The sequence below is a fragment of the Scyliorhinus torazame genome, chromosome 12 (genome assembly GCF_047496885.1).
Source record: "Scyliorhinus torazame isolate Kashiwa2021f chromosome 12, sScyTor2.1, whole genome shotgun sequence".
In the NCBI taxonomy this organism is placed as follows: domain Eukaryota; kingdom Metazoa; phylum Chordata; class Chondrichthyes; order Carcharhiniformes; family Scyliorhinidae; genus Scyliorhinus; species Scyliorhinus torazame.
This window is the reverse complement of record NC_092718.1, coordinates 161222163-161246632: the sequence shown is the minus strand read 5'-3', so window position 1 is coordinate 161246632 and position 24470 is coordinate 161222163. Positions and strand designations below refer to the sequence as shown.

At 52.9% G+C, this 24470-nt stretch overlaps 1 protein-coding gene across 1 annotated transcript in view; it reads left to right on the top strand.

Moving 5' to 3' along the window:
• clip2 (CAP-GLY domain containing linker protein 2) overlaps positions 1 to 24470 on the top strand; it is a 114046-nt gene that overhangs the window by 16924 nt on the left and 72652 nt on the right. Inside the window, 4 exon segments of the mRNA XM_072469292.1 lie at positions 9039 to 9163; positions 10989 to 11055; positions 11057 to 11104; positions 11106 to 11204. Of these exon segments, the coding sequence (XP_072325393.1) occupies positions 9039 to 9163; positions 10989 to 11055; positions 11057 to 11104; positions 11106 to 11204 (339 nt within the window).

Sequence of the window (24470 nt, the reverse complement as noted above, 5' to 3'; positions counted from 1 at the left end):
GGGTTGCCCCTTTGTGCCGTACAGAACAAAACCCCTTGTTCTCACATCACTGATTCATGGTCTGTGGGTCTTTGAGCCACTTGTGCCTTACTCTGTCTCTGGTAGCTCCTAACTTCACCCAGAAATTCCATCCGGCACAGCTGGATGGATCCACGGAATACTAATGACAAGTTTTATAAGTAGCTGTTTCATTAGTTAGGCAACATTCTTGCCACTTCAGGACTGTTTTGGTCGCTCAGCTACTTTTGGGTGCACTTCAGAGCCTTGCGGAGAGTGCATCGAGTGAAGTTGTGCAATGCTGTGGGGGACGAACACACTGCTAAATAATGCACTATCTGCAGGCTCAGCAACCTTTCAGGCCTTAATGAGCTTGGACTTCCTTTACATGCTCTTCATGCATCAGTGAACCTTCCCTAAACAGCTTGCATCAGCCTGCGCAAAGAGGCGAGTGTTGCCCTGTTTCCTCAATGATCTTATGAAGGCAGAATGACAAGTCAGCTCAGCAGAGACTGTGGCTGGGTTGCTGCTCCTTTGTGAGCCCTTTGCCCTCCAGGTTCACATTTCCAGCTGAAAAATCAGGCATATTGTACATTTTATTCCTGGTACTGACTGCGTATTCCAATGCTCCTTAAACCATCCGGGGCCGTCTCAGCCACAGCTCAGTAGGAGGACCCTCACCCGAGTCAGAAGGTCATGCATTAAAACCAGGATTAAGACCCGAGCACATACTCTAGGCTGACGCCTCAGCTCAGGACTGAGGGAGTGCTGCACTGTCGGCGATATTGTCGTCAGGATGGGCTGTACAAAAACAAGAGCAATGTCGGTTGAAGAAGAGCGGAGGGCGGGGGTGGGGCTTTCTCAATGGTTTACTGGCCAATACTCGCCTCTTAACCAACATCACTAAAAGAGATGTTCTGCTCCTCAGCACAATCCTGTCTACATTATGACAGTGATTGTACTTCCTGTTGGTGGGAAAGAACCTGTGGACACTGATGTCCTGAAAGGCAGCCGATAGATGCAAGCCTTTTATTTGAAAGAGATTTTATTTTTAAACATACTTAGTAGCATCCCAGAACTTTTGACAGCTTTTGTTATATGCTTTGATCTAGTTTTGGAAGGGAGGTCTAGTGCCACAATTTGCTGAGACTTTATTTTCTAGTATTGTTTATTTAGCTCTGTGTGTTTGCTGCGAGTGGCAGTCGGTGTCAAATGATTCGGTCATACATTGAAAGGGGGATGAATAAATGGGTTAGTTCAATCACCGCCATTGGTGTGAGGGACAGAAGGAGTCCTCTTCATTCCATCATGAACAGAGAGAGCGGGAGAGTGAGCATTTACTGGCAGTGCTATTTGATGCTGGGTGCAAAAGCACGATTGGTGGGTTTGTCTTTACGATAATATTTGGCTGCTAAGTAGTTACAGTCAGATTGTATCCCTCGTAAATGAGATGAATTGTTGCCTTAACTGATCTCCGTGGCTTAGCTCTCTGTAAAATGAAGGATCTGCTGTTTTTAAAAATCATCAACTTACGTAAGTGACAAACTGTATTAACCCCCATGGGGAAACTATTGTCGATCTCCCCGTAGGACATGAGGAGTATGACATTCTCAGGTAGGGGGCGAAGACAAGCTGGAGCTTGTTAGACCTACAAGGCAGAGTATTATACATCGTTCAGTAAATCCTTGGTCCACTACCGCTGGCTTCCTCAGTCATTAAATTGGCGACGAGAACAAAGGAGACTCACTTGTGGGACTGCCCAGCCACACCGGATGATTACTATCCCGGAACATGTGGACATAAACGTTCAAGATACCACTTTTCAATAAGCTAGAAGCCTTTGATACAGGCCTAGAAGACTGGAGCCAGTATGCTGAAAGCATGAGGTACTTCTTCCAGGCTAATGGTATTTTGGGGGCAGGGGCTCAGAAAGTCATCATCCTGACAGCCTGTGGGCCCCGACTTTTAGAATTATAAAGAGTCTCACTTACCCGGCTGCACCAGACTCCAAACCATTTGACAAGCTGGTTGCATTGGTAGCTGAAGATTGTGACCCTAACCTTCTGTTATCATGTAGTGGCATAGGTTTAACATGGTGGGCAGTCTCCAGGTCAATCGACCACTCACTTCTTGACCCACCTGAGGCGTCTGACAGAATATTGCGAATTTGCCATCCCCTCCTAAACGTCGAGGGCTAGGTTGGTTTGCGGGATAAACAACACGGCCACTCGGAGGAAGTTGTTAGCGGAGCCCACCTTAGCTTTAAAACAGGACCTATCACTGTCCTGTGAGCACGCAGAGCTGCAGGGATCCATAGACTATGGCATCCATAGTTTGGCCTGCCCTCCATTTTGAACTCCCACTGCATCACTGGGCAATGCTGGTCAGGCCAGATCACCTCCGAAAGGGCAGCCCCAGAGGCAATGCCGCAGCCAGTCCAAGCACTCGGGAGCCACCTCTGACCTACGGGATACCTCCCACGAGGACTAAGTGGAGAGCCGTTCACATTACCAAATTTGTTTTCGGAGAACACGCGATAGCCAGAGCCGTCGCATTCGGTGCAGGGAACGCTGTTCAAAGCATTCTAACACCCTCCACTGCCACTCCAGTAAACCTGCTGCAGCACCATCACTGGTGGGAGGGTGTGCTTCACAGCTCCAGGGACCCAGGTTCGCTGTCTGTGCAGAATCTGCATATTCTCCCTGTGTCTGCGTGGGTTTCCTTCGGGTGCTCCGGTTGCCTCCCAAAGTCCCGAAAGACGTGCTTGTTAGGTGAATTGGACATTCTGAATTCTCCCTGTGTACCCGAACAGGCGCTGTAATAAGGCGACTAGGGGCTTTTCACAGTAACTTCTTTGCAGTGTTATTGTAAGCCTACTTGTGACACTAATAAAGATTATTATTATTATTAATTACATTTTGAACCATTTACATAGGCAGTTTCCATTGTAAATGTGGACATGAAGATTTTTTTCCTCTTGGGATGCGGGCAGCCCTGTCGAGAGTATTTGTTGTTGATTATTCTGACGGTAATGAGTGAATCACAGGGCCCAACTTTGCTGTCAAAATAACAGTACGGTTAATAGTGCTGGTCAGTATTTATCGGTAAGTAGGTACATCAACATCAGGAGTAGAGCAGATGAGCTGCTAAATGTGATTGTCCAAAAGTTGCGCCTCACCACTGTTAGCTTCACAAAAACTGCAATCTAGCCCTAAACCTCCCTATTTGCTTTAGGAGCTGTATTTCCCCATTTATTGTGCATTAAACTCCCCACAGGCAGTTAAGTCTTGTCATTCCAGGCACAAGTACCCTTTTAATGACTTGATTAGATTGAATGGCTTACAATTAACCTCTCACACCTAAAATTAATTCTTAAAGCTTCAGAGCTTTATTTTATCAGGCATTAAATTTTTTCAGAGAGATTTTTCATGTCAATATTTTTTTCTTTGTTTTATTTCCCACCTTGATACATTTTTCCTTTCCCTCTCTCTATTTTCCATTCTGCACTTCATTTGCTGCTGAATCCACCCGTTTTAATTCACCCCCCCCACTTCTCAGTCCTTCTTGTATTTATTTCTCAAATCCTTAATCCAGATGGTTAAGGAGATATCGCGTTGGATTCTCCGGTCCCCCAGCCGCATATTTCTGGGCAGCGCGCCATTCGCTGGCCACGCGATTTGGTACTCCCGCCACTTGTCAGTGGGATTTCCCGGTGAAGCCATCGCACGGCACCAGGAAACCCATGGGCGGGGGTGGGTGCTGCCAGCGGGAACCCCGACGACTGGAGAATTCCGACCATTGTATTGCTTTCCCTGTTTTTCCTGCTCACACCTCCAGCAGCTTAGCATATATTTTGATCTGAAGGGTTTGAGGGCAAGTCTAACTAATGACAGAAACCATTAGATACCCTACCACAGCAACATCTGACTTCAAATGAAGGACTGAACTCACATATAGGCCAGAGCAACTAAAAGTCCCTTGAAAAAGATTAGTGAACCAGTTGGGTTCTTTTGTTTTCCAATTCAGGTGCAATTTAGCATGGCCAATCCACCTACCCGGCACATTTTTGGGCTTTGGGGGTGAGACCCGCGCAGACAGAGGGAGAATGTGCAAACTCCACACGGACAGTGACCCGGGGCCGGGATTCGAACCCGGGTCTTTGGTGCTGTGAGGCAGCAGCGTTAACCACTGCGCCACCTGCCGCCCTAGGTGTTCTCACAACAATAATTTCCTGGTCGTCATCCCAGTCACTTCCTGTTAATCTACAAATTAATAGATTTATTCAATTCAATTTTACAATTTGCCCATAGCTGGATTTGAATGAACAACCTTCCTGTTCCTAGTCCGGTGCCATAAGCACCAGGCTAATGTATCCTCTATCACAAAAATATAAGAATATTGCTTTGAAATGGGGACTGAATTATATCTGTGCAGCCTGGCCCACTTATCCCTCGGCCTCTAGCCCTGCTTCACCCAAGGCCTCCAGGTGGTCTTCGCAAATCTGCCTTTGCAAGTTGGCCATTGACATGTAGAAAAACAGAAAAATGAAATGGGAGATTTTGCCAGAGTGAGGAGAAGGGCTTTTAGCTCTTGTAGCTGATGGAGGGCCAGGTCCAATTGGCAAAAACATTGGCAAAACAAAATGTGACATTTGGCATTTGAAAAACACCGATGGTTCCACATCCTTCACCTGACTCGCTTTGTTTGGGTTTATGGTAAATGATCCTGATTGAGTGAGGGAGTGACTACTTACATGCTTTCCTTACCCAGATGGCTTGTGCCAATTCTACACTGACTCCCCTCCAGTGGCAGCACAAATACACCCCAAGAGAGCTTATCAACCACAACTCGGCTGTTGCTGTTCCTGTTTCATGCTCATGACCCCTGACCGTTGGACTTAAAAAAGCAGAACCCATTACCCAGAACCCATTACCCTACCATTTGTAGAGGGACTCATTCTTTATTTTTTTCAATTCCTATATATTATTGAAATTTCCGATGCTACTAACCTCTCCCTTCCTGGAGATCAGAGCAATTAGCTGGCTTCTGCCAGCCACCAGCACACAGCTTGATGATTGAATTACCATCAGGCCTGCCTCTACCTGCCTTGGTGAAAATTTGGGAAATGTGCCCAATGAGCCAGGCGAGTCTGAAAGACAGCATTAGCTCAGGTTCATGATGAATGTAGGAATTTCAGATATATGTGCCGGGATTCTCTGAAATCCCGGCTAAGTGTTGACGCTGGCATAAACACCGGAGTGTTTCACGCTGGCGTCAACGGGCCTCCTGGCCCAGTGATTCAGTGGCCTTCAGGGGGCCAGCACGGCGCCAGAGTGTTCCACGCAGCTCTGGCGTCGATACGAGGCCCTGCACTGCCGGCGCGGGTCCGCACATGCACGCGACGGCCGTTTCCGTGCCAGCGCATGTGCGTGGTTGCCGTTTCCATGCCAGCGCATGCGCGTGGTGGCCATTTCCGCGCCGGCACCGCGCAAGATGGCGGAGCCCTACAGCGGGCCCACACGGAAGGAGGTAGGCCCCCTCCAGATCGCGGGTGCCCGCCGATCGGTAGCACCCGATTGCAGGCCTGGGGTCTGATCCCCCCCGCTCCCCACCAGGACGGCCACCGTGGCCGTGGGCCCGAGCCGTGTGGTACCAGGTTGGAACCATGCGGTGGATATTCGACCGCGGACAATCGCCGCGGGGGCCTCTTTCAGCGGCCCCCGAGTGGCGCCGCGTCGACTGCACAGAAGCGACTTCGCCTATTCTCCAGTCGCCGGTGAACTGCGTCCCAGCATTGGAGCGGCGTGACGGGAATTTTCCGCGTCACTGCCGATTCTCTGACCTGGCTCGGGCTTGGTGAATCCCGGCCTTGGTATCAAATGTATTTGGTGCAGTAAGGGTTTAAAGTTTGAGTTAGTGTGTATGTGACAGCTGTAGTCTTGTTTTAAAAGAATCGTGGTTTGAAAGGGTGGGAGCCAGCCATGGGTGCAATTAGGGCATTGTAAAAAGCTTGAGCCGATGCAGTTTCGTTTGGATTAAGGAGGGGGGGCGTGCCCTGTGGAGATAATTAGATTTTAGCTTGGTAAGATGATGGAGTTACTGGGTGGAGATATGGTATGAGGCATTTTGCAGAAATGCAGATCAGTTGAGTTTTCTTTTTTTTTAAATTTAGGGTACCCAATTAGTTTTTCCAATTAAGGGGCAATTTAGCGTGGCCAATCCACCTAACCTGCACATCTTTGGGTTGTGGGGGCGAAACCCACGCAGACATGGGGAGAACGTGCATACTCCACACAGACAGTGACCCAGGGCCGGGATTCGAACCCGGGTCCTCAGCGCCGTAGGCAGCAATGCTAACCACTGTGCCACCGTGCTGCCCCTCTCAGTTGAGTTTTCGATGAAGCTCTGAGCAGATGTAAAGATTTTGCCCTCACTGCAATTCAGTTAAAAGACCGGTTAACAGTGTGGTTGGAAAGGTGAAGAAACCAGCTAAAGCAGCATCTGAAGTAATACAGCCAGAGTTTCTGCATGGTTCTGACAGGAGTCAGGTCTTTTCTTTAAAACGGTGTCAAGATATCTTTCTTTCTCAAACTAGAGTATCCAGACATCTCTGTAAAATAGGTATTCCTGAGTATGAATGGTATTTAAAGTGGATTGAGAGCTGAGATGGTTTTTCCTGTTGTTTGAGTCAAATAAAGATAGCAGTTAAGTGTTATTGTGCCTCTGCATTGATTAGCATTGTTTAAGGAGTAACTGTAACTCATTTGTCTTGTGTGATGTTAAGAATATTTTACTGTGTTAGTAAGGAGCTGGGGGTCGCTGGGGGCTGGAGTATAGAGTGAGGCTTTGCGGAAGGTTAATGCGTCGTCGTCATGTGTAAGTTTAAAATCGTATTCAGGGTCCACATGACAGTGTGTAGGATGAGTCGGTTCTTTTCAGGGGTGGAGGAGAGGTGTGGACAGTGTGCAGGGGGATGGCGAACCATGCCCATAAGTTTTGGCCGAGTCCGGGTTTGAGGGGGTTTTGGATGGGATTTGCGGGTGTGATGTCAAAGATTTTGGGGGTAACGGTAGCTCGGATTCCCGAGGTGGCAGTTTTTGGAGTGTCGGAGGATCCGGGAGTGCAGGTGGGGAGAGAAGACAATGTATTGCGTCGTTGGCGGGGGGTCGTAATAGGTTCAAACTTGTAACCTTGTTGAGAATTCAGCCTTTGATCGCGGTGGCAAGGATGGAACTTGAAGAGAGCTCTAAATGCATCTGTTGCCCTGCTGACGATTCACTGTCCTTGTTTCGTTAGTTAGAAATAATCTAACATGAGCATCTGCAGCAGTCACTGTTTGCTGCTGCTAGACTGTGGCAGGACTGTGGTAGTTCGGGGGAATGTGACAGACTTTGTGTTGGAAAGTGGAAAAAATAGAAAAACGCCAGTAAACAATAACCTGTTCTGAGATCCCATCCCAACTATTACATTCGGTCATGTTTTTGGAGCTTCCAACTGATTAAATGTATTCCTGGAAGTTGCATCACATGATTTTCTCCCACACACCAGCCACTATTCAGCCAACACATCCCATCCTGGTGACGTACGGCCTTTGAACATCAATTGGAAAGCAGAAAGAACACCAATTGGATGATGCTTAGCTGTCAGCCAGACAACCTTTCTTTTCCCCCCCACCCCCCCCCCCCCCCCCATTTTCAATATAGGTGTATTTGTATATAATACCTTGAGGAAGCCAGCGGTAGTGGAACAAGGATTTATTGAACGATGTGCAATACTCTGCCCGTGGCAGTCACCCTCTCCCAATCCAGTCCCTGTTGGGACAACCAAAAGCTCCGGGCCCTGCTTGGGCCGGCTTTTATGTGTCGTCTTTAACCAGCTCCAGCTGGGAGGCCTCCACCCCCTACCTGGGAAGCTCGTACTCCACGGGGAGATCGACAACGGTTACCCCGTAGTCCACGTTGGGGGTGATGACAATCTGGTAAAGAGAAAAGTTTAACGAATACGACAACAAAAAAAATCTTCCTTAATGTCCCGATGATTTTTTTCCAGGGTTTCACGCAGCAGTGTCTTGGGGATTGATCTTCAATTCTTCAATTCCCAGAGACTCCAGACCAATCCGACTCCCTCAGAAGGTGCCCCGTTGCTGAGATCCTGACTCAGGCTAGGACCAGTCGGCAGAGTTCACTGACCAGTAGAAATCAAATCACAGCAACTATGTAAATGCCGCTTTAAATTACGAAGTGATGGTACGCAACCACCAGATTTCACACACTAGATACACCTCTGCCCCACCCGCAGCCTGAAAGGCAGGGCCGCTTCTCCTGCTTACTTCACAATCATTTCCTGGCTGTCAGGCCACTGATCAGTCTGAGGTGGATCTTCCAGCTCCATCGAAGAGGAATTCCCGGCTCTGAAAACTGCTGGCCGTCTGGTCCCATAGTGCCGCCAGGCGCTGTGGCCACTGCTGCGACTGCAGCCAGTCCCAAAGAAAGGGTGCAGCAATTTAATGTACTTTAATGAGAGTTCAGGTCTCGCCAGGGCCTGGCTGACAGAACCAGGCGGGGAAGATGGGGGAGGGAGGGGGTGCCAGAGTGGGCAGGTTGAGGGGGGGTAGAAAGCACAGGGACGTGAAGGCTTGTAGGCAAAGGGGGTCCATACAGGTGGCCACCTGCTCGATCAGTGAGACCTGCTGGGCTGGACACTTGGCTCTGGCCTCCTCTGTTTAGGGTGAAATCCTCGGGGTGACAGAAGTAACTATTTAGTGACTATTAAAAGGTGGGTATTGTGATGGGCACAGGCAGGTAAGCAATGAGAACTGTGGTCGTGGCACGGTGCTCAATTTCACACACCCCATAGCTACCTGCCAACTGTCCTCCCCAACCCCTAGCTCACCGCCCCACATGGGGACGTAATATCCAGCCCAGATTTCAAGGCCATATTGGGGTATTTGGTAAGCCAGCAAATGCATTGGTGCCATGATAAATGAGACCACATGAATACAGCAATGGTTTTTATTTACACTAGCTGTATCGTTTTTACAGGTGGGTGGCACTAAAACTGGTGTGGTGAAGTATGTCGGGGAGACAGATTTTGCAAAGGGCGAGTGGTGTGGAGTTGAACTGGATGAACCGCTGGGTAAAAATGACGGAGCTGTTGCTGGTACAAGGTAACAAACTTTCTCGTTAACTCCTTAACTTGCACAGTCGGGTGGCTTGTACCTCTGCATCTCCCCACCCCCCTCCCACCAAATTGCTCATGGCAATGTTATGTGCATAGAGATTAGTGCATGTAAACTGACCATTGGCATATCTTTAAACGTCTGTCTCGCAAGCCGGTATCGGGGCAATGCTTTATCCAGTACCACTTTTCCCGGTCTTGATTTTTAATATTGGGGATTGACGTGTAATCACAGGATCATGAATTACTGACCAGCTGGTGTTGTAAGTGACGACACACTTCACATCTAACCATGGGATAGCGAAGAGGGAGATTTACATTACATCTAATCATCGTACTTCTGATGGGGGACAGGGTGAAAGGAGGAAATATACTTTGTATCCAACCATACCTGCCCCATGAGTACCCAATTTGTCCACTTAAAGTACATTTTGGGAATTGGCATAACACCCCCCCCCCCCCCATTTAAAATTAGCGCGGGGGGGGGGGGGGGGAGAATACCCTGCAGAATATATTCCGATCCAGACCAGAATTCCCAATGTGCACCCTGCTTGAGAAACTCTGTACCGAGAGGAAATGTGAAGAAACGTCCCTTGTGTGTGTGTGTGTTGTTTGGAACGTTTACTTGCAAATGTTAATGATGGGAATTTAACACCAGGTGACGGCCTCCCCTCCGACCACGGCTGGTATCCCAACAATGGCGGCGGAGAGCCCGTGCTCCGGGAACTCCACTGGGTTTGGCAGTGGCCGACTGTGGGGATGGTCCCTCGTTCACAGACACTCTGTGCCCAATGAAGGGACCTGTCACCGGGAAATGGGAGGAAGCCACCGCCACAACCTTGTTTCCCATCCCCCCCTCCCCTATCCTCTCTGGTAACCCTCTATCTGCTGCCCAGGAAAGTGCCTCATTGCCGGGTAATTGTGCTGGGCCTCTTGGAAATAAGACGAGGCCCCCATCATATTCTTGAAATCCTCACTCAATGCCTACGCTTGCTTTTTACTCTTTAGGTGCAACTAAAGCTGGGATGTGCTAGTTTAAATTTTTTAAAATCCCTCACCTCTTAGGTAGATGAACGAGTGATTAATCTCTGCCAAATCAGATAAACTAGTTTATAATCTTATAACTCCCATCTTATTAATAGGATCACAATCTTTTTCCCCCTACATTTTATGCTGTCTGACATTCTTAAGGGGAAGTTAGATAAATATGGGAAGAAGAAAAGACTAGGCTATCCTGGTAGAGTGGGAGGGGGCTCAGTTGAAGCATAAAACAATAGCATCGACTCGTTGGGCCAAAGGATCAATTTCTGCACTCTGCATTTGATATAATTCGGTGAAAGGCTTTGTCCCATCATCTCCACGTTGGAGTACCATCCCGCATTTTTGAGTCCCAACACCCAGATACCTTTAGTTGAGGGGTTAATCTCGAAACCATTTCAATTTTGCTACAATCCAACATTCCTCTCATCTCATTCCCTTCAGTTTGGCTGTTCAAAGCTAGAGCTGAAAGTGATGCTCGCTTTTGTGGCTAACGGGTGTATTCCCTGCTCGGAACTTGCTCGTCTCCAATGGCAACTGCAGGAGATTTTACCCAGGCTCCCTTGGCAGTGGAGCCTGCAATTCTCTGGGGTAACTTCACTGAGTCCCAGTCTGACAAAGCATATGGATTCTCCCATTTGTCACCCTTCATTTCAGGCTGGGTCTCCATTTGGCTTCAGGTTTTCAAATTGGGGAAATGTTACTCTCCCCGCTTGTGGAACTCATGGCTGTGACATGTTTCTTCGGATCTTTTTTTTGTTTTTGTGCCTCAACAGATACTTCCAGTGCCCCCCCAAGTTTGGCCTTTTCGCTCCCATTCACAAGGTGATGCGGATTGGCTTCCCCCTCCACAACACCAGCCAAAACCAAGAAGAGTAAACGGATGGCGATGGGGGGTCTCGGCCTTGACGCAGAGCCCTAGCAGCTCCTCAATCAGCTCAGTCAGCTCCGTGGCATCTTCTGTAGGAGGTAGACCAAGCCGAACAGGACTGGTAAGCAGCTGTTTACATCCATCTCCTCCAAAATTGGAGCAAGGTGGTCTTGCTTTTAGTGAAGTTCGAGGGTACTTGGTGCCAGTATTTTATTAACTCATTGAATATACTAATCTGACAAATGTTCTTTGGGGGCTGTTAAAGTAGTTAATTTGGGCTTTTCACAGGGGGGGAGGGGCCCGAAAAATGAGGCATCTGAATAATCGGAGACAGAGGCGGGAGCGGCTGGGGTCAGCATGGGTCAGCTGACTCACGGAAGCATAATGGGGGGAGAGCCAGTGTCAAGCGGGTGCTTGACTTGGAGGTTTGGGATCATGGGACTGCTGGGGGGGGGGTGGTGGGATGGGAGGTTGGGAGTGTGCTTTGCTGACAGAAAAGGAGCCAACATGGGGAACCGAGGGAGGAGTCGGGAGGGGGTGGGGGGGGGCCTCAAATGGGAGAGCTCGAGTAAGCGGGGACGCGGGGCTCGTGGCTGGCTGAAAAAGGAAGATGGCTAGTCGGCAGGGGAGTGGGAGTGGGGGGGGGGGTGTTAACCCCCCATCCAGGCTGATCACGTGGAATGTGCGGGGCCTGAATGGGCCGGTCAAGAGGTCTCACGTGTTCTCGCACCTAAAGGGGTTAAAGGCAGACGTAGCTATGCTACAGGAGACGCACCTAAAACTTGCGGACCAAACAAGATTGAGAAAAGGGTGGGTGGGCCAGGAGTTTCATTCGGGGCTGGATTCAAAGACCTGAGGGGTAGCAATCCTGGTCAGCAAACGGGTGGCTTTTGAGGCAGGCAGTATTGTGGCTGACAAAGGGGGCAGATACATAATGGTTAGCGGGAAGCGGCCAGGGACTCGAGTAGTGCTACTGAACCTTTACGCCCCTTACTGGGACGACGTGGAATTCATGAGACCCACGCGGGTAAAATCCCGGACTTAGACTCACACAATCTGATTATGGGGGGTGACTTTAACACAGTCATAGACCCTTTATTGGACTGGTTCAAACCCCAGGTCGGGAAACCCCAGATCTGGTGGAGGGATTGGGGGCCCCGATAGAGCTGGAGGAGATTGAACTGAGGGGATTCATGGACCAGGTGGGGGGCGTAGACCCATGGAGGTTCGCCCGGCCGAGGGCGAAGGAGTTCTCTTTTTTTTCCCACGTCCACAAAGTTTATTCCCGTACAGATTTCTTTGTGATGAGCAGGGCGTTAATCCCTAGGGTGGAGGGGACAGAATACTCGGCCATTGCAGCCTCCGACCATGCTCCGCACTGGCTGGATTTGCGTCTTGGGGAGGCGAGAGGTCAGCCCCACTATGGAGGCTAGATGTGGGGCTGCTGGCAGACGACGAGGTTCGTGGGCGGATAAGGAGGAATATTAAAAATTACTTGGAAACTAATGATACGGCGGAGGTAGCGGCGTCCACGGTGTGGGAGGCCCTGAAGGCAGTTATCAGAGGGGAGTTAATCTCTATCAGATCCCATAGAGAGAAGAAAGAAAGAGTGCAGAGAGAAAGGCTAGTCGAGGAGGTACTCAGAGTAGCAGGAGCTACGGGGAGACCCCCGTGCGCCGGAGGCTGCAGGCGGAATTCGACCTGCTGACACGGAAGGCGGTAGCACAGCTGAGGAAGGCCAAAGGGACTGTCTACGAATATGGGGAGAAAGCGAGTAGAATGCTGGCGCACCAACTTCGCAAGAGGGACGCGGCCAGGGAAATTGGGGGAAGTGCGGGATAAGGAGGGCAACATGGTCATGGACCCAGAGGAAGTGAACAAAGTCTTTTAGAGCGTTTTACAGTAAATTGTATGAGTCAGAGCCCCCGCCAGGAGGGGAAGGGATGAAGCAATTCATGGACCAACTGAGGTTTCCAAAGGTGGAAGAGGATCTGGTCGAGTGCCTGGGGGCCCCGATAGAGCTGGTGGAGATTGTAAAGGGTCTAGGGAACATGCAGTCGGGCAAGGCCCCGGGGCCAGACGGCTATCCTGTAGAATTGTACAAGAAATTTTCGGAGCTGCTGAGCCCACTCCTACTCAGGACTTTCAATGAGGCCAAAGAGAGAGGGTCCCTCCCCCCCAACAATGTCACAGGTTTCGATTTCACTCATCCTCAAACGAGAGAAAGATCCGCTACAGTGTGGGTCTTATAGACCGATATCGCTCTTGAACGTAGACGCCAAACTGCTGGCCGGGATTCTGGCAGGGATTTGCTAAGGCAGTGTCCAAGATCTTGGACATGCGGGTGGTGCCATGTCCAGAGATAGCGATCTTTGGTGTGTCAAACGATCCGTGATCAATCAGTGAGGGGGTGGGGGGGGGGGGGGGGGGGGGAATTGTTACATAGTATTGTTCCTTTCTCTGTATATATGGTTAACATTTATTTTATGTTAAATGTTGTTAATGGTTATGCAAAAAATTATGTTTTGATAAAAATTTGAATAAAAAAATATATTAAAAAAAATATATATTTATTAAAGTTTTTAACACAATTTTTCTCCCTTACAAACAATAACCCCCCCCCCCCCCGTAACAAAAAAAAAGAATGAGAAATCGCGCGGAGCAAGATATACATGGCAAAATAGTATATTTACATAGCTTTGTACACTGGCTCTCTCCCGAACGTGCCAGTTTCCCCGACTCTTCATGTTATCTCTTGCTCATCCACCCGCCCCCCCAGGCAGCACCCCCCCCCCCCCCCCCCCCCCCCCCAGGTTGCTGCTGCTGCTGACCGACCTTCCTCTAACGCTCCGCGAGATAGTCTAGGAACGGTTGCCACCGCCTGCAGAACCCCCGCGCAGACCCTCTCAAGGCGAACATAATCCTCTCCAACTTTATGAACCCAGCCATATCGTTTATCCAGGCCTCCACGCTGGGGGGCTTCGCCTCCTTCCACATTAGCAAGATCCTTCGTCGGGCTACCAGGGACGCAAAGGCCAGAATACCGGCCTCTTTCGCCTCCTGCACTCCCGGTTCGTCCACTAGACCGAATATTGCTAGCCCCAGCTTGGCTTGACCCGGACTTTCACCACCTGAGATATTGCTCCCGCCACTCCTCTCCAGAACCCCTCCAGTGCCGGGCATGACCAAAACATATGGACATGGTTCGCCGGGCTCTCTGAGCACCTTCCACATCTGTCCTCTACCCCAAAGAACCTGCTCAACCTCGCCCCCGTCAAGTGAGCTCTGTAAACCACCTTAAATTGTATCAGACTGAGCCTGGCACACCGAGGAGGAGGAATTAACCCTACCTAGGGCATCAGCCCACAGACCTTCCTCGATCTTCTCCCCCAGCACCTCTTCCCATTTACCCTTCAACTCTTCCACCAGCGCTTCCCCCTCTTCTTTCATCTCCTGGTGTATTGCCGACACCTTGCCCTCCCCAACCCATGCTCCCGAGATCACCCTGTCTTGAATTTCTTGTGCCGGGAGCAACGGGAATTCCCTCACCTGTCTCCTCACAAAAGCCCTCACCTGCATATATCTAAAGGCATTTCCCGGGGTAACTCGAACTTCTCCTCCAGTGCCCCTAAGCTCGCAAACGTCCCGTCAATGAACAGGTCCCCCATTCTTCTAATCCCCGCCTGATGCCAGCTCTGGAACCCCCCCCGTCCATCTTCCCCGGGACAAACCGGTGGTTACCTCTGATCGGGGACCATACCAATGCTCCCATTGCAACCAGGGTGCCGTCTCCACTGGATCCAGATCCTTAACGTTGCCGCCACCACCGGGCTCGTGGTATACTTTGTCGGCGAGAGCGGCAGCGGTGCCGTCACCAACGCCCCCAGGCTCGTTCCTTTACAGGCCGCCATCTCCATCCTCTTCCATGCCGCCCCCTCTCCCTCCATAACCCACTTGCGGATCATCGCCACATTTTGCTGCCCAGTAGTAGCTCCCTAGATTTGGCAGCGCCAACCCTCCTCGGTCCCTACTGCGTTCCAGGAACCCTCTCCTTACCCTCATAAAAATAATTTAAAAAAAAAAGAATATACTAATCTGACAAACATTAAACTAGCCCAGATGTTTCCATGGCCTGTTCACATCTAGCTTAACCCTTCTCTACCTTCTATCACACCCTGAGGTGGGTACTCTGCTGTCTCTCCATCGCTATCATCACACCACAAGGATGGTACGGTGGCACAGTGGTTAGCACCGCTGCCTCACGGCGCCTGGGACTGGTTCAATTCCCCCCTTGGGTGACTGTCTGTGTGGAGTTTGCACTTTATCCCTGTGTCTACGTGGTTTTCCTCCAGTTGCTCCGGTTTCCTTCCACAGTCCAAAGATGTGCAGGTTCGGTAGATTGGCCTAAATTGCCCTTAGTGTCCAAAGATGTGCGGGGTAGGTGGGGCTACGGGGATAGGGCAGGGAGTGGGCCACGGTGGGGTGCTCTTTCAGAGGGTTAGGCAGACTGGGCAGAATGGCCTCCTTCTGCACTGTAGGGATTTTACAACACTACTCTGGCCAGGGGGAGTAGCTGTGCATTTATATAGAAACAGTCTTATTACATCCCTGAGAACTGTCCTGAAGCAATTCACTTGCAATGAATTACAAGGGCTTTTGCTGTAATTGCAGCCACTATTTTGTATGGTGTGTTAATGAGCTCTGCCTGCAGCAACTGCGGGGGGCTACATTCACCAGACATGCACCACCCATGAGGTCACTGCCAACCGAAGTGGCTGCCTGCAACAAAGCACAGGACCATTCATAACACTGAGCAACGTAAAGATATTTCAACCAGTAAATGTGTTTTTTCCACCATGCTTAATGATTGCAGTTTTCACAGAAGAAAACACCAATTTAATCAATCTGGTGATCACGAATGCGATTTGCTCGCTGCCTCGTTTCACTACTGACCCTTCACTGTTGGGGGAGGGACTGTGAATTGGTATGGGGGGGGGGCGTGTGAATCAGTGAGGGGGGAGTGCAGTGTGAATCGGTGAGGGGGGAGTGCAGTGTGAATCGGTGAGGGGGGAGTGCAGTGTGAATCGGTGATGGGGGAGTGTGAATCGGTGAGGGGGGAGTGCAGTGTGAATCGTGAGGGGGGAGTGCAGTGTGAATCGGTGAGGGGGGAGTGCAGTGTGAATCGGTGAGGGGGAGTGGAGTGTGAATCGGTGAGGGGGGAGTGCAGTGTGAATCAGTGAGGGGGGAGTGCAGTGTGAATCGGTGAGGGGGGAGTGCAGTGTGAATCGGTGAGGGGGAGTGGAGTGTGAATCGGTGAGGGGGGAGTGCAGTGTGAATCAGTGAAGAGGGAGTGCAGTGTGAATCGGTGAGGGGGGAGTGCAGTGTGAATCGGTGAGGGGGGAGTGCAGTGTGAATCGGTGAGGGGGGAGTGCAGTGTGAATCAGTGAGGGGGGAGTGCAGTGTGAATCAGTGAAGAGGGAGTGCAGTGTGAATCGGTGAGGGGGGAGCGCAGTGTGAATCGGTGAGGGGGGAGTGGAGTGTGAATCGGTGAGGGGGGAGTGCAGTGTGAATCGGTGAGGGGGGGGGGAGCGCAGTGTGAATCGGTGAGGGGGGAGTGGAATGTGAATCGGTGAGGGGGGAGTGGAGTGTGAATCGGTGAGGGGGGAGTGGAGTGTGAATCGGTGAGGGGGGAGTGCAGTGTGAATCGGTGAGGGGGGAGTGCAGTGTGAATCGGTGAAGAGGGAGTGCAGTGTGAATCGGTGAGGGGGAGGTGGAGTGTGAATCAGTGAGGGGGGAGTGCAGTGTGAATCAGTGAGGGGGGAGTGGAGTGTGAATCGGTGAGGGGGGAGTGCAGTGTGAATCGGTGAGGGGGGAGTGGAGTGTGAATCGGTGAGGGGGAGTGGAGTGTGAATCGGTGAGGGGGGAGTGCAGTGTGAATCGGTGAGGGGGGAGTGCAGTGTGAATCGGTGAGGGGGGAGTGCAGTGTGAAACGGTGAGGGGGGGAGTGCAGTGTGAATCGGTGAGGGGGGAGTGCAGTGTGAATCGGTGAGGGGGGAGTGGAGTGTGAATCGGTGAGGGGGGAGTGGAGTGTGAATCGGTGAGGGGGGAGTGGAGTGTGAATCGGTGAGGGGGGAGTGCAGTGTGAATCGGTGAGGGGGGAGTGCAGTGTGAAACGGTGAGGGGGGAGTGCAGTGTGAATCAGTGAGGGGGGAGTGCAGTGTGAATCGGTGAGGGGGGAGTGCAGTGTGAATCGGTGAGGGGGGAGTGGTGTGTGAATCGGTGAGGGGGGAGTGGAGTGTGAATCGGTGAGGGGGGAGTGCAGTGTGAATCGGTGAGGGGGGAGCGCAGTGTGAATCAGTGAGGGGGGAGTGCAGTGTGAATCGGTGAAGGGGGGAGTGGAGTGTGAATCGGTGAGGGTTGAGTGCAGTGTGAATCGGTGAGGGGGAGTGTAGTGTGAATCGGTGAGGGGGGAGTGCAGTGTGAATCGGTGAGGGGGGAGTGGAGTGTGAATCGGTGAAGGGGGGAGTGGAGTGTGAATCGGTGAGGGGGGACTGGAGTGTGAATTGGTGAGGGGGGAGTGCAGTGTGAATCGGTGAGGGGGAGTGCAGTGTGAGTCGGTGAGGGGGGAGTGCAGTGTGAATCGGTGAAGGGGGAGTGGAGTGGTGAATCGGTGAGGGGGGGAGTGCAGTGTGAATCGGTGAGGGGGGAGTGTGATTCAGTGCGGGGGGAGTGTGATTCAGTGCGGGGGGAGTGTGAATCAGTGCGGGGGAAGTGTGAATCAGTGTGGGGGAAGTGTGAATCAGTGCGGGGGAGTGTGTGAATCAGTGATGGGGGTGTGAATCAGTGCAGGGGGAGTGTGAATCAGTGCAGGGGGAGTGTGAATCAGTGCGGGGGAGTGTGAATCAGTGAGGGGGGAGTGTGAATCAGTGAGGGGGGAGTGTGCATCAGTGAGGGGGGGTGTGAATCAGTGAGGGGGGGTGTGTGAATCAGTGAGGGGGGAGTGTGAATCTGTACGGGGGGAGTGTGATTCAGTGCGGGGGAAGTGTGATTCAGTGCGGGGGAAGTGTGAATCAGTGCGGGGGAAGTGTGAATCAGTGAGGGGGGAGTGTGCATCAGTGAGGGGGGGTGTGAATCAGTGAGGGGGGTGTGTGAATCAGTGAGGGGGAGTGTGAATCAGTGAGGGGGTGTGTAAATCAGTGAGGGGAGAGTGTGAATCAGTGAGGGGGGAGTGTGAATCAGTGAGGGGGAGTGTGAATCAGTGAGGTGTGTGTAAATCAGTGAGGGGAGGGTGTGAATCAGTGAGGGGGGAGTGTGAATCAGTGAGGGGGGAGTGTGAATCAGTGAGGGGGGTGTGTGAATCAGTGAGGGGGGGAGTGTGAATCAGTGAGGGGGGAGTGTGAATCAGTGAGGGGGGGTGTGAATCAGTGAGGGGGGTGTGTGAATCAGTGAGGGGAGGGTGTGAATCAGTGAGGGGGGAGTGTGAATCAGTGAGGGGGGGTGTGAATCAGTGAGGGGAGGGTGTGAATCAGTGAGGGGGGAGTGTGAATCAGTGAGAGGGGGGTGTGAATCAGTGAGTGGGGGGAGTGTGAATCAGTGACGGGGAGTGTGTGAATCAATGACGGGGGAGTGTGAATCTGTGAGGGGGGGTAGTGTGAATCAGTGAGGGGGGGGTGTGAATTAGTGAGGGGGGGATGTGAATCAATGACGGGGGAGTGTGAATCTGTGAGGGGGGGAGTGTGAATCAGTGAGGGGGGGGTGTGAATCAGTGAGGGGGGGGAGTGTGAAACAGTGAGGCGGGGAGTGTGAATCAGTGAGGGGGTTGTGAATCAGTGAGGCGGGGGGGGGTGAATCAGTGAGGGGTGGTGTGAATCTGAGGGTGTGTGTGAATCAGTGAGGGGGAGAAGTGTGAATCAGTGACTGGGGAGTGTGAATCAGTGAGGGGGTAGTGTGAATCAGTGAAGGGGGGGGGAGTGCGAATCGGTGAGGGGGGCGGTGTGTGAATCAGTAAGGAGGGGGGAGTGTGAATCAGTAAGGAGGGGGGAGTGTGAATCGGTGAGGGGGGGCGGGGAGTGTGAATCGGTGAGGGGGGAGTGCAGTGTGAATCAGTGAGGGGGAGTGTGCAGTGTGAATCGGTGAGGGGGGGAGTGCAGTGTGAATCGGTGAAGGGGGGGAGTGGAGTGTGAATCGGTGAGGGGGGAGTGCAGTATGAATCGGTGAAGAGTGAGTGCAGTGTGGATCGGTGAGGGGGGTGTGGAGTGTGAATCAGTGAGGGGGGAGTGTAGTGTGAATCGGTGAGGGGGAGTGTAGTGTGAATCGGTGAGGGGGGAGTGCAGTGTGAAGCGGTGAGGGGGGACTGGAGTGTGAATCGGTGAAAGGGGAGTGGAGTGTGAATCGGTGAGGGGGGAGTGGAGTGTGAATCGGTGAGGGGGGAGTGCAGTTGTGATTCGGTGAGGGGGAGTGGAGTGTGAATCGGTGAGGGGGGAGTGCAGTGTGAATCGGTGAGGGGGGAGTGCAGTGTGAATCGGTGAGGGGGGAGTGCAGTGTGAATCGGTGAGGGGAGACTGGAGTGTGAATCGGTGAAGGGGGAGTGGAGTGTGAATCAGTGAGGGGGGAGTGTGAATCAGTGCGGGGGGAGTGTGAATCAGTGCGGGGGGAGTGTGAATCAGTGCGGGGGGAGTGTGAATCAGTGCGGGGGAAGTGTGAATCAGTGCGGGGGAGTGTGTGAATCAGTGATGGGGGGGTGAATCAGTGCAGGGGGGAGTGTGAATCAGTGCAGGGGGAGTGTGAATCAGTGCGGGGGAGTGTGAATCAGTGAGGGGGGAGTGTGAATCAGTGAGGGGGGGGTGTGAATCAGTGAGGGGGGAGTGTGAATCAGTGAGGGGGGTGTAAATCAGTGAGGGGAGGGTGTGAATCAGTGAGGGGGGAGTGTGAATCAGTGAGGGGGGAGTGTGAATCAGTGAGGGGGTGTGTAAATCAGTGAGGGGAGGGTGTGAATCAGTGAGGGGGGAGTGTGAATCAGTGAGGGGGGAGTGTGGATCAGTGAGGGGGGTGTGTGAATCAGTGAGGGGGGAGTGTGAATCAGTGAGGGGGGGTGTGAATCAGTGAGGGGGGAGTGTGAATCAGTGTGGGAGTGTGTGAATCAGTGAGGGGAGGTGTGAATCAGTGAGGGGAGGGTGTGAATCAGTGAGGGGGGAGTGTGAATCAGTGAGGGGAGGGTGTGAATCAGTGAGGGGGTGTGTGTGAATCAGTGAGGGGAGGGTGTGAATCAGTGAGGGGGGGGTGTGTGAATCAGTGAGGGGGTGTGTGAATCAGTGAGGGGAGGGTGTGAATCAGTGAGGGGAGGGTGTGAATCAGTGAGGGGGGAGTGTGAATCAGTGAGAGGGGTGTGTGAATCAGTGAGGGGGGGAGTGTGAATCAGTGACGGGGAGTGTGTGAATCAATGACGGGGGAGTGTGAATCTGTGAGGGGGGGGTAGTGTGAATCAGTGAGGGGGGAGTGTGAATCAGTGAGGGGGGGTGTGAATCAATGATGGGGGAGTGTGAATCTGTGAGGGGGGGAGGAGTGTGAATCAGTGAGGGGGGTGTGAATCAGTGAGGGGGGGGGAGTGTGAATCAGTGAGGGGGTTGTGAAATCAGTGAGGCGGGGGTGTGTGAATCAGTGAGGGGTGGTGTGAATCTGAGGGTGTGTGTGAATCAGTGAGGGGGAGAAGTGTGAATCAGTGGACTGGGGAGTGTGAATCAGTGAGGGGGTAGTGTGAATCAGTGAAGGGGGGGGAGTGCGAATCGGTGAGGGGGGGGTGTGAATCAGTAAGGAGGGGGGAGTGTGAATCGGTGAGGGGGGGCGGGGGAGTGTGAATCGGTGAGGAGGGGGAGTGTGAATCAGTGACGGAGGAGTGTGAATCGGTGAGGGGGGGCGGGGAGTGTGAATCGGTGATGGAGGGGGGAGTGTGAATCAGTGACGGGGGAGTGTGAATCGGTGAGGGGGGGCGGGGAGTGTGAATCGGTGATGGATGGGGGAGTGTGTATCAGTGACGGGGGAGTGTGAATTGTGAGGGGGGGGCGGGGAGTGTCAATCGGTGATGGAGGGAGCGGAGTGTGAATCGGTGAGGGGGGGGCGGGGAGTGTCAATCGGTGATGGAGGGGCGGAGTGTGAATCAGTAATGGGGGACTGTGAATCGGTGAGGGGGGGGGGAGTGTGAATCGGTGAGGAGGGGGGTGTGTGAATTGGTGATGGAGGGGGGAATGTGAATCAGTGACGGGGGAGTGTGAATCGGTGAGGGGGGGGGCGGGAGTGTGAATCGGTCATGGATGGGGGAGTGTGAATCAGTGGTGGGGAGTGTGAATCGGTGAGGGGGGAGTTTGAATCAGTGAGGAGGGGGGGAGAGATTGAATCAGTGATGGGGAGTTTGAATCGGTGAGGAGGGGGGGGGGAGTTTGAATCAGTGATGGGGGAGTTTGAATTGGTGAGGAGGGGGGCGTTTGAATCAGTGATGGGGAGTTTGAATCGGTGAGGAGGGGGGGAGTTTGAATCAGTGATGGGGGAGTTTGAATCGGTGAGGAGGGGGGGAGTTTGAATCAGTGATGGGGGAGTTTGAATCGGTGAGGAGGGGGTGGAGTGTGAATCGGTGAGGGGGGGAGTTTGAATCAGTGAGGAGGGGGTGGAGTGTGAATCGGTGAGGGGGGGATGTGAATTGGTGAGTGCGGGGGGGGGGGGAGTGTGAATCAGTGATGGGGGAGTGTGAATCAGTGAGGGGGGGACTGTGAATCGGTGAGGGGGGGTGAGGGGGGTGTGTGAATCAGTGATGGGGGAGTGTGAATCGGTGGGGGGGGGAGTTTGAATCGGTGAGGGGGTGGTTTGTGAATCGATGAGGGGGGTTTGGAGTGTGAATCAGTGGGGGGGGGTTTGAATCGGTGAGGGGGGGGTGGAGTGGGAATCGGTGATGTAGGGGGGAGTGTGAATCAGTGAGGGAGTGTGAATCAGTGAAGGGGGGGAGTTTGAATCGGTGAGGAAGGAGGAGTGTGAATCGGTGAGGGAGTGTGAATCAGTGAGGGGGGGGGGAGTGTGAATCGGTGAGGGGGGGGGGGAGTGTGAATCGGTGAGGGAGTGTGAATCGGTGAGGGGGGGGGAGTGTGAATCGGTGAGGGAGTGTGAATCAGTGAAGGGGGGGCGAGTTTGAATCGGTGAGGGGGGGGGAGTTTGAATCGGTGAGGAAGGAGGAGTGTGAATCGGTGAGGGGGGGGGGGAGTGTGAATCGGTGAGGGAGTGTGAATCAGTGAGGGGGGGAGTTTGAATCGGTGAGGAGTGTGAATCAGTGAAGGGGGGGCGAGTTTGAATCGGTGAGGGGGGAGTTTGAATCGGTGAGGAAGGAGGAGTGTGAATCGGTGAGGGGGGGTGGAGTGTGAATCAGTGAGGGAGTGTGAATCGGTGAGGGAGTGTGAATCAGTGAAGGGGGGGCGAGTTTGAATCGGTGAGGGGGGAGTTTGAATCGGTGAGGGAGTGTGAATCGGTGAGGGGGGGGAGTGTGAATCGGTGAGGGGGGTAGTTTGAATCGGTGAGGAAGGAGGAGTGTGAATCAGTGAGGGAGTGTGAATCAGTGAGGGGGGGAGTTTGAATCGGTGAGGGAGTGTGAATCGGTGAGGGGGGGGAGTTTGAATCGGTGAGGGAGTGTGAATCGGTGAGGGGGGGGGGAGTGTGAATCGGTGTGAGGGGGGGGGGGGGAGTTTGAATCAGTGAGGAGGGGGTGGAGTGTGAATCGGTGAGGGGGGGATGTGAATTGGTGAGTGCGGGGGGGGGGGAGTGTGAATCAGTGACGGGGGAGTGTGAATCAGTGAGGGGGACTGTGAATCGGTGAGGGCGGGGGTGAGTGTGAATCAGTGATGGGGGAGTGTGAATCGGTGGGGGGGGGGGAGTTTGAATCGGTGAGGGGGTGGTTTGTGAATCGATGAGGGGGGTTTGGAGTGTGAATCAGTGGGGGGGGGGTTTGAATCGGTGAGGGGGGGGTGGAGTGGGAATCGGTGATGTAGGGGGGAGTGTGAATCAGTGAGGGAGTGTGAATCAGTGAAGGGGGGAGTTTGAATCGGTGAGGAAGGAGGAGTGTGAATCGGTGAGGGAGTGTGAATCAGTGAGGGGGGGGGAGTGTGAATCGGTGAGGGGGGGGGAGTGTGAATCGGTGAGGGAGTGTGAATCGGTGAGGGGGGGGGAGTGTGAATCGGTGAGGGAGTGTGAATCAGTGAAGGGGGGGCGAGTTTGAATCGGTGAGGGGGGGGGGAGTTTGAATCGGTGAGGAAGGAGGAGTGTGAATCGGTGAGGGGGGGGGGGGAGTGATGAATCGGTGAGGGAGTGTGAATCAGTGAGGGGGGAGTTTGAATCGGTGAGGGAGTGTGAATCAGTGAAGGGGGGGCGAGTTTGAATCGGTGAGGGGGGAGTTTGAATCGGTGAGGAAGGAGGAGTGTGAATCGGTGAGGGGGGGTGGAGTGTGAATCAGTGAGGGAGTGCGAATCGGTGAGGGAGTGTGAATCAGTGAAGGGGGGCGAGTTTGAATCGGTGAGGGGGGAGTTTGAATCGGTGAGGGAGTGTGAATCGGTGAGGGGGGGAGTGTGAATCGGTGAGGGGGGGGAGTTTGAATCGGTGAGGAAGGAGGAGTGTGAATCAGTGAGGGAGTGTGAATCAGTGAGGGGGGGAGTTTGAATCGGTGAGGGAGTGTGAATCGGTGAGGGGGGGGAGTTTGAATCGGTGAGGGAGTGTGAATCGGTGAGGGGGGGGAGTGTGAATCGGTGAGGGGGGAGTTTGAATCGGTGAGGAAGGAGGAGTGTGAATCAGTGAGGGAGTGTGAATCAGTGAGGGGGGGAGTTTGAATCGGTGAGGGAGTGTGAATCGGTGAGGGGGGAGTTTGAATCGGTGAGGGAGTGTGAATCGGTGAGGGGAGTGTGAATCAGTGAGGGGGGGAGTTTGAATCGGTGAGGAAGGAGGAGTGTGAATCGGTGAGGGAGTGTGAATCAGTGAGGGGGGGAGTTTGAATCGGTGAGGAAGGAGGAGTGTGAATCGGTGAGGGGGGGAGTTTGAATCGGTGAGGGGGGGGAGTGTGAATCGGTGAGGGGGGGAGTTTGAATCCGTGAGGGAGTGTGAATCGGTGAGGGGGGGGGGGAGTGTGAATCGGTGAGGGTGGGGGGGGAGGTTGAATCGGTGAGGAAGGAGGAGTGTGAATCGGTGAGGGAATGTGAATCGGTGAGGAAGGGGGAGTTTGAATCGGTGAGGGAGTGTGAATCGGTGAGGGAGTGTGAATCGGTGAGGGAGTGTGAATCGGTGAGGAAGGGGGAGTTTGAATCGGTGAGGGAGTGTGAATCGGTGAGGGAGTGTGAATCGGTGAGGGAGTGTGAATCGGTGAGGA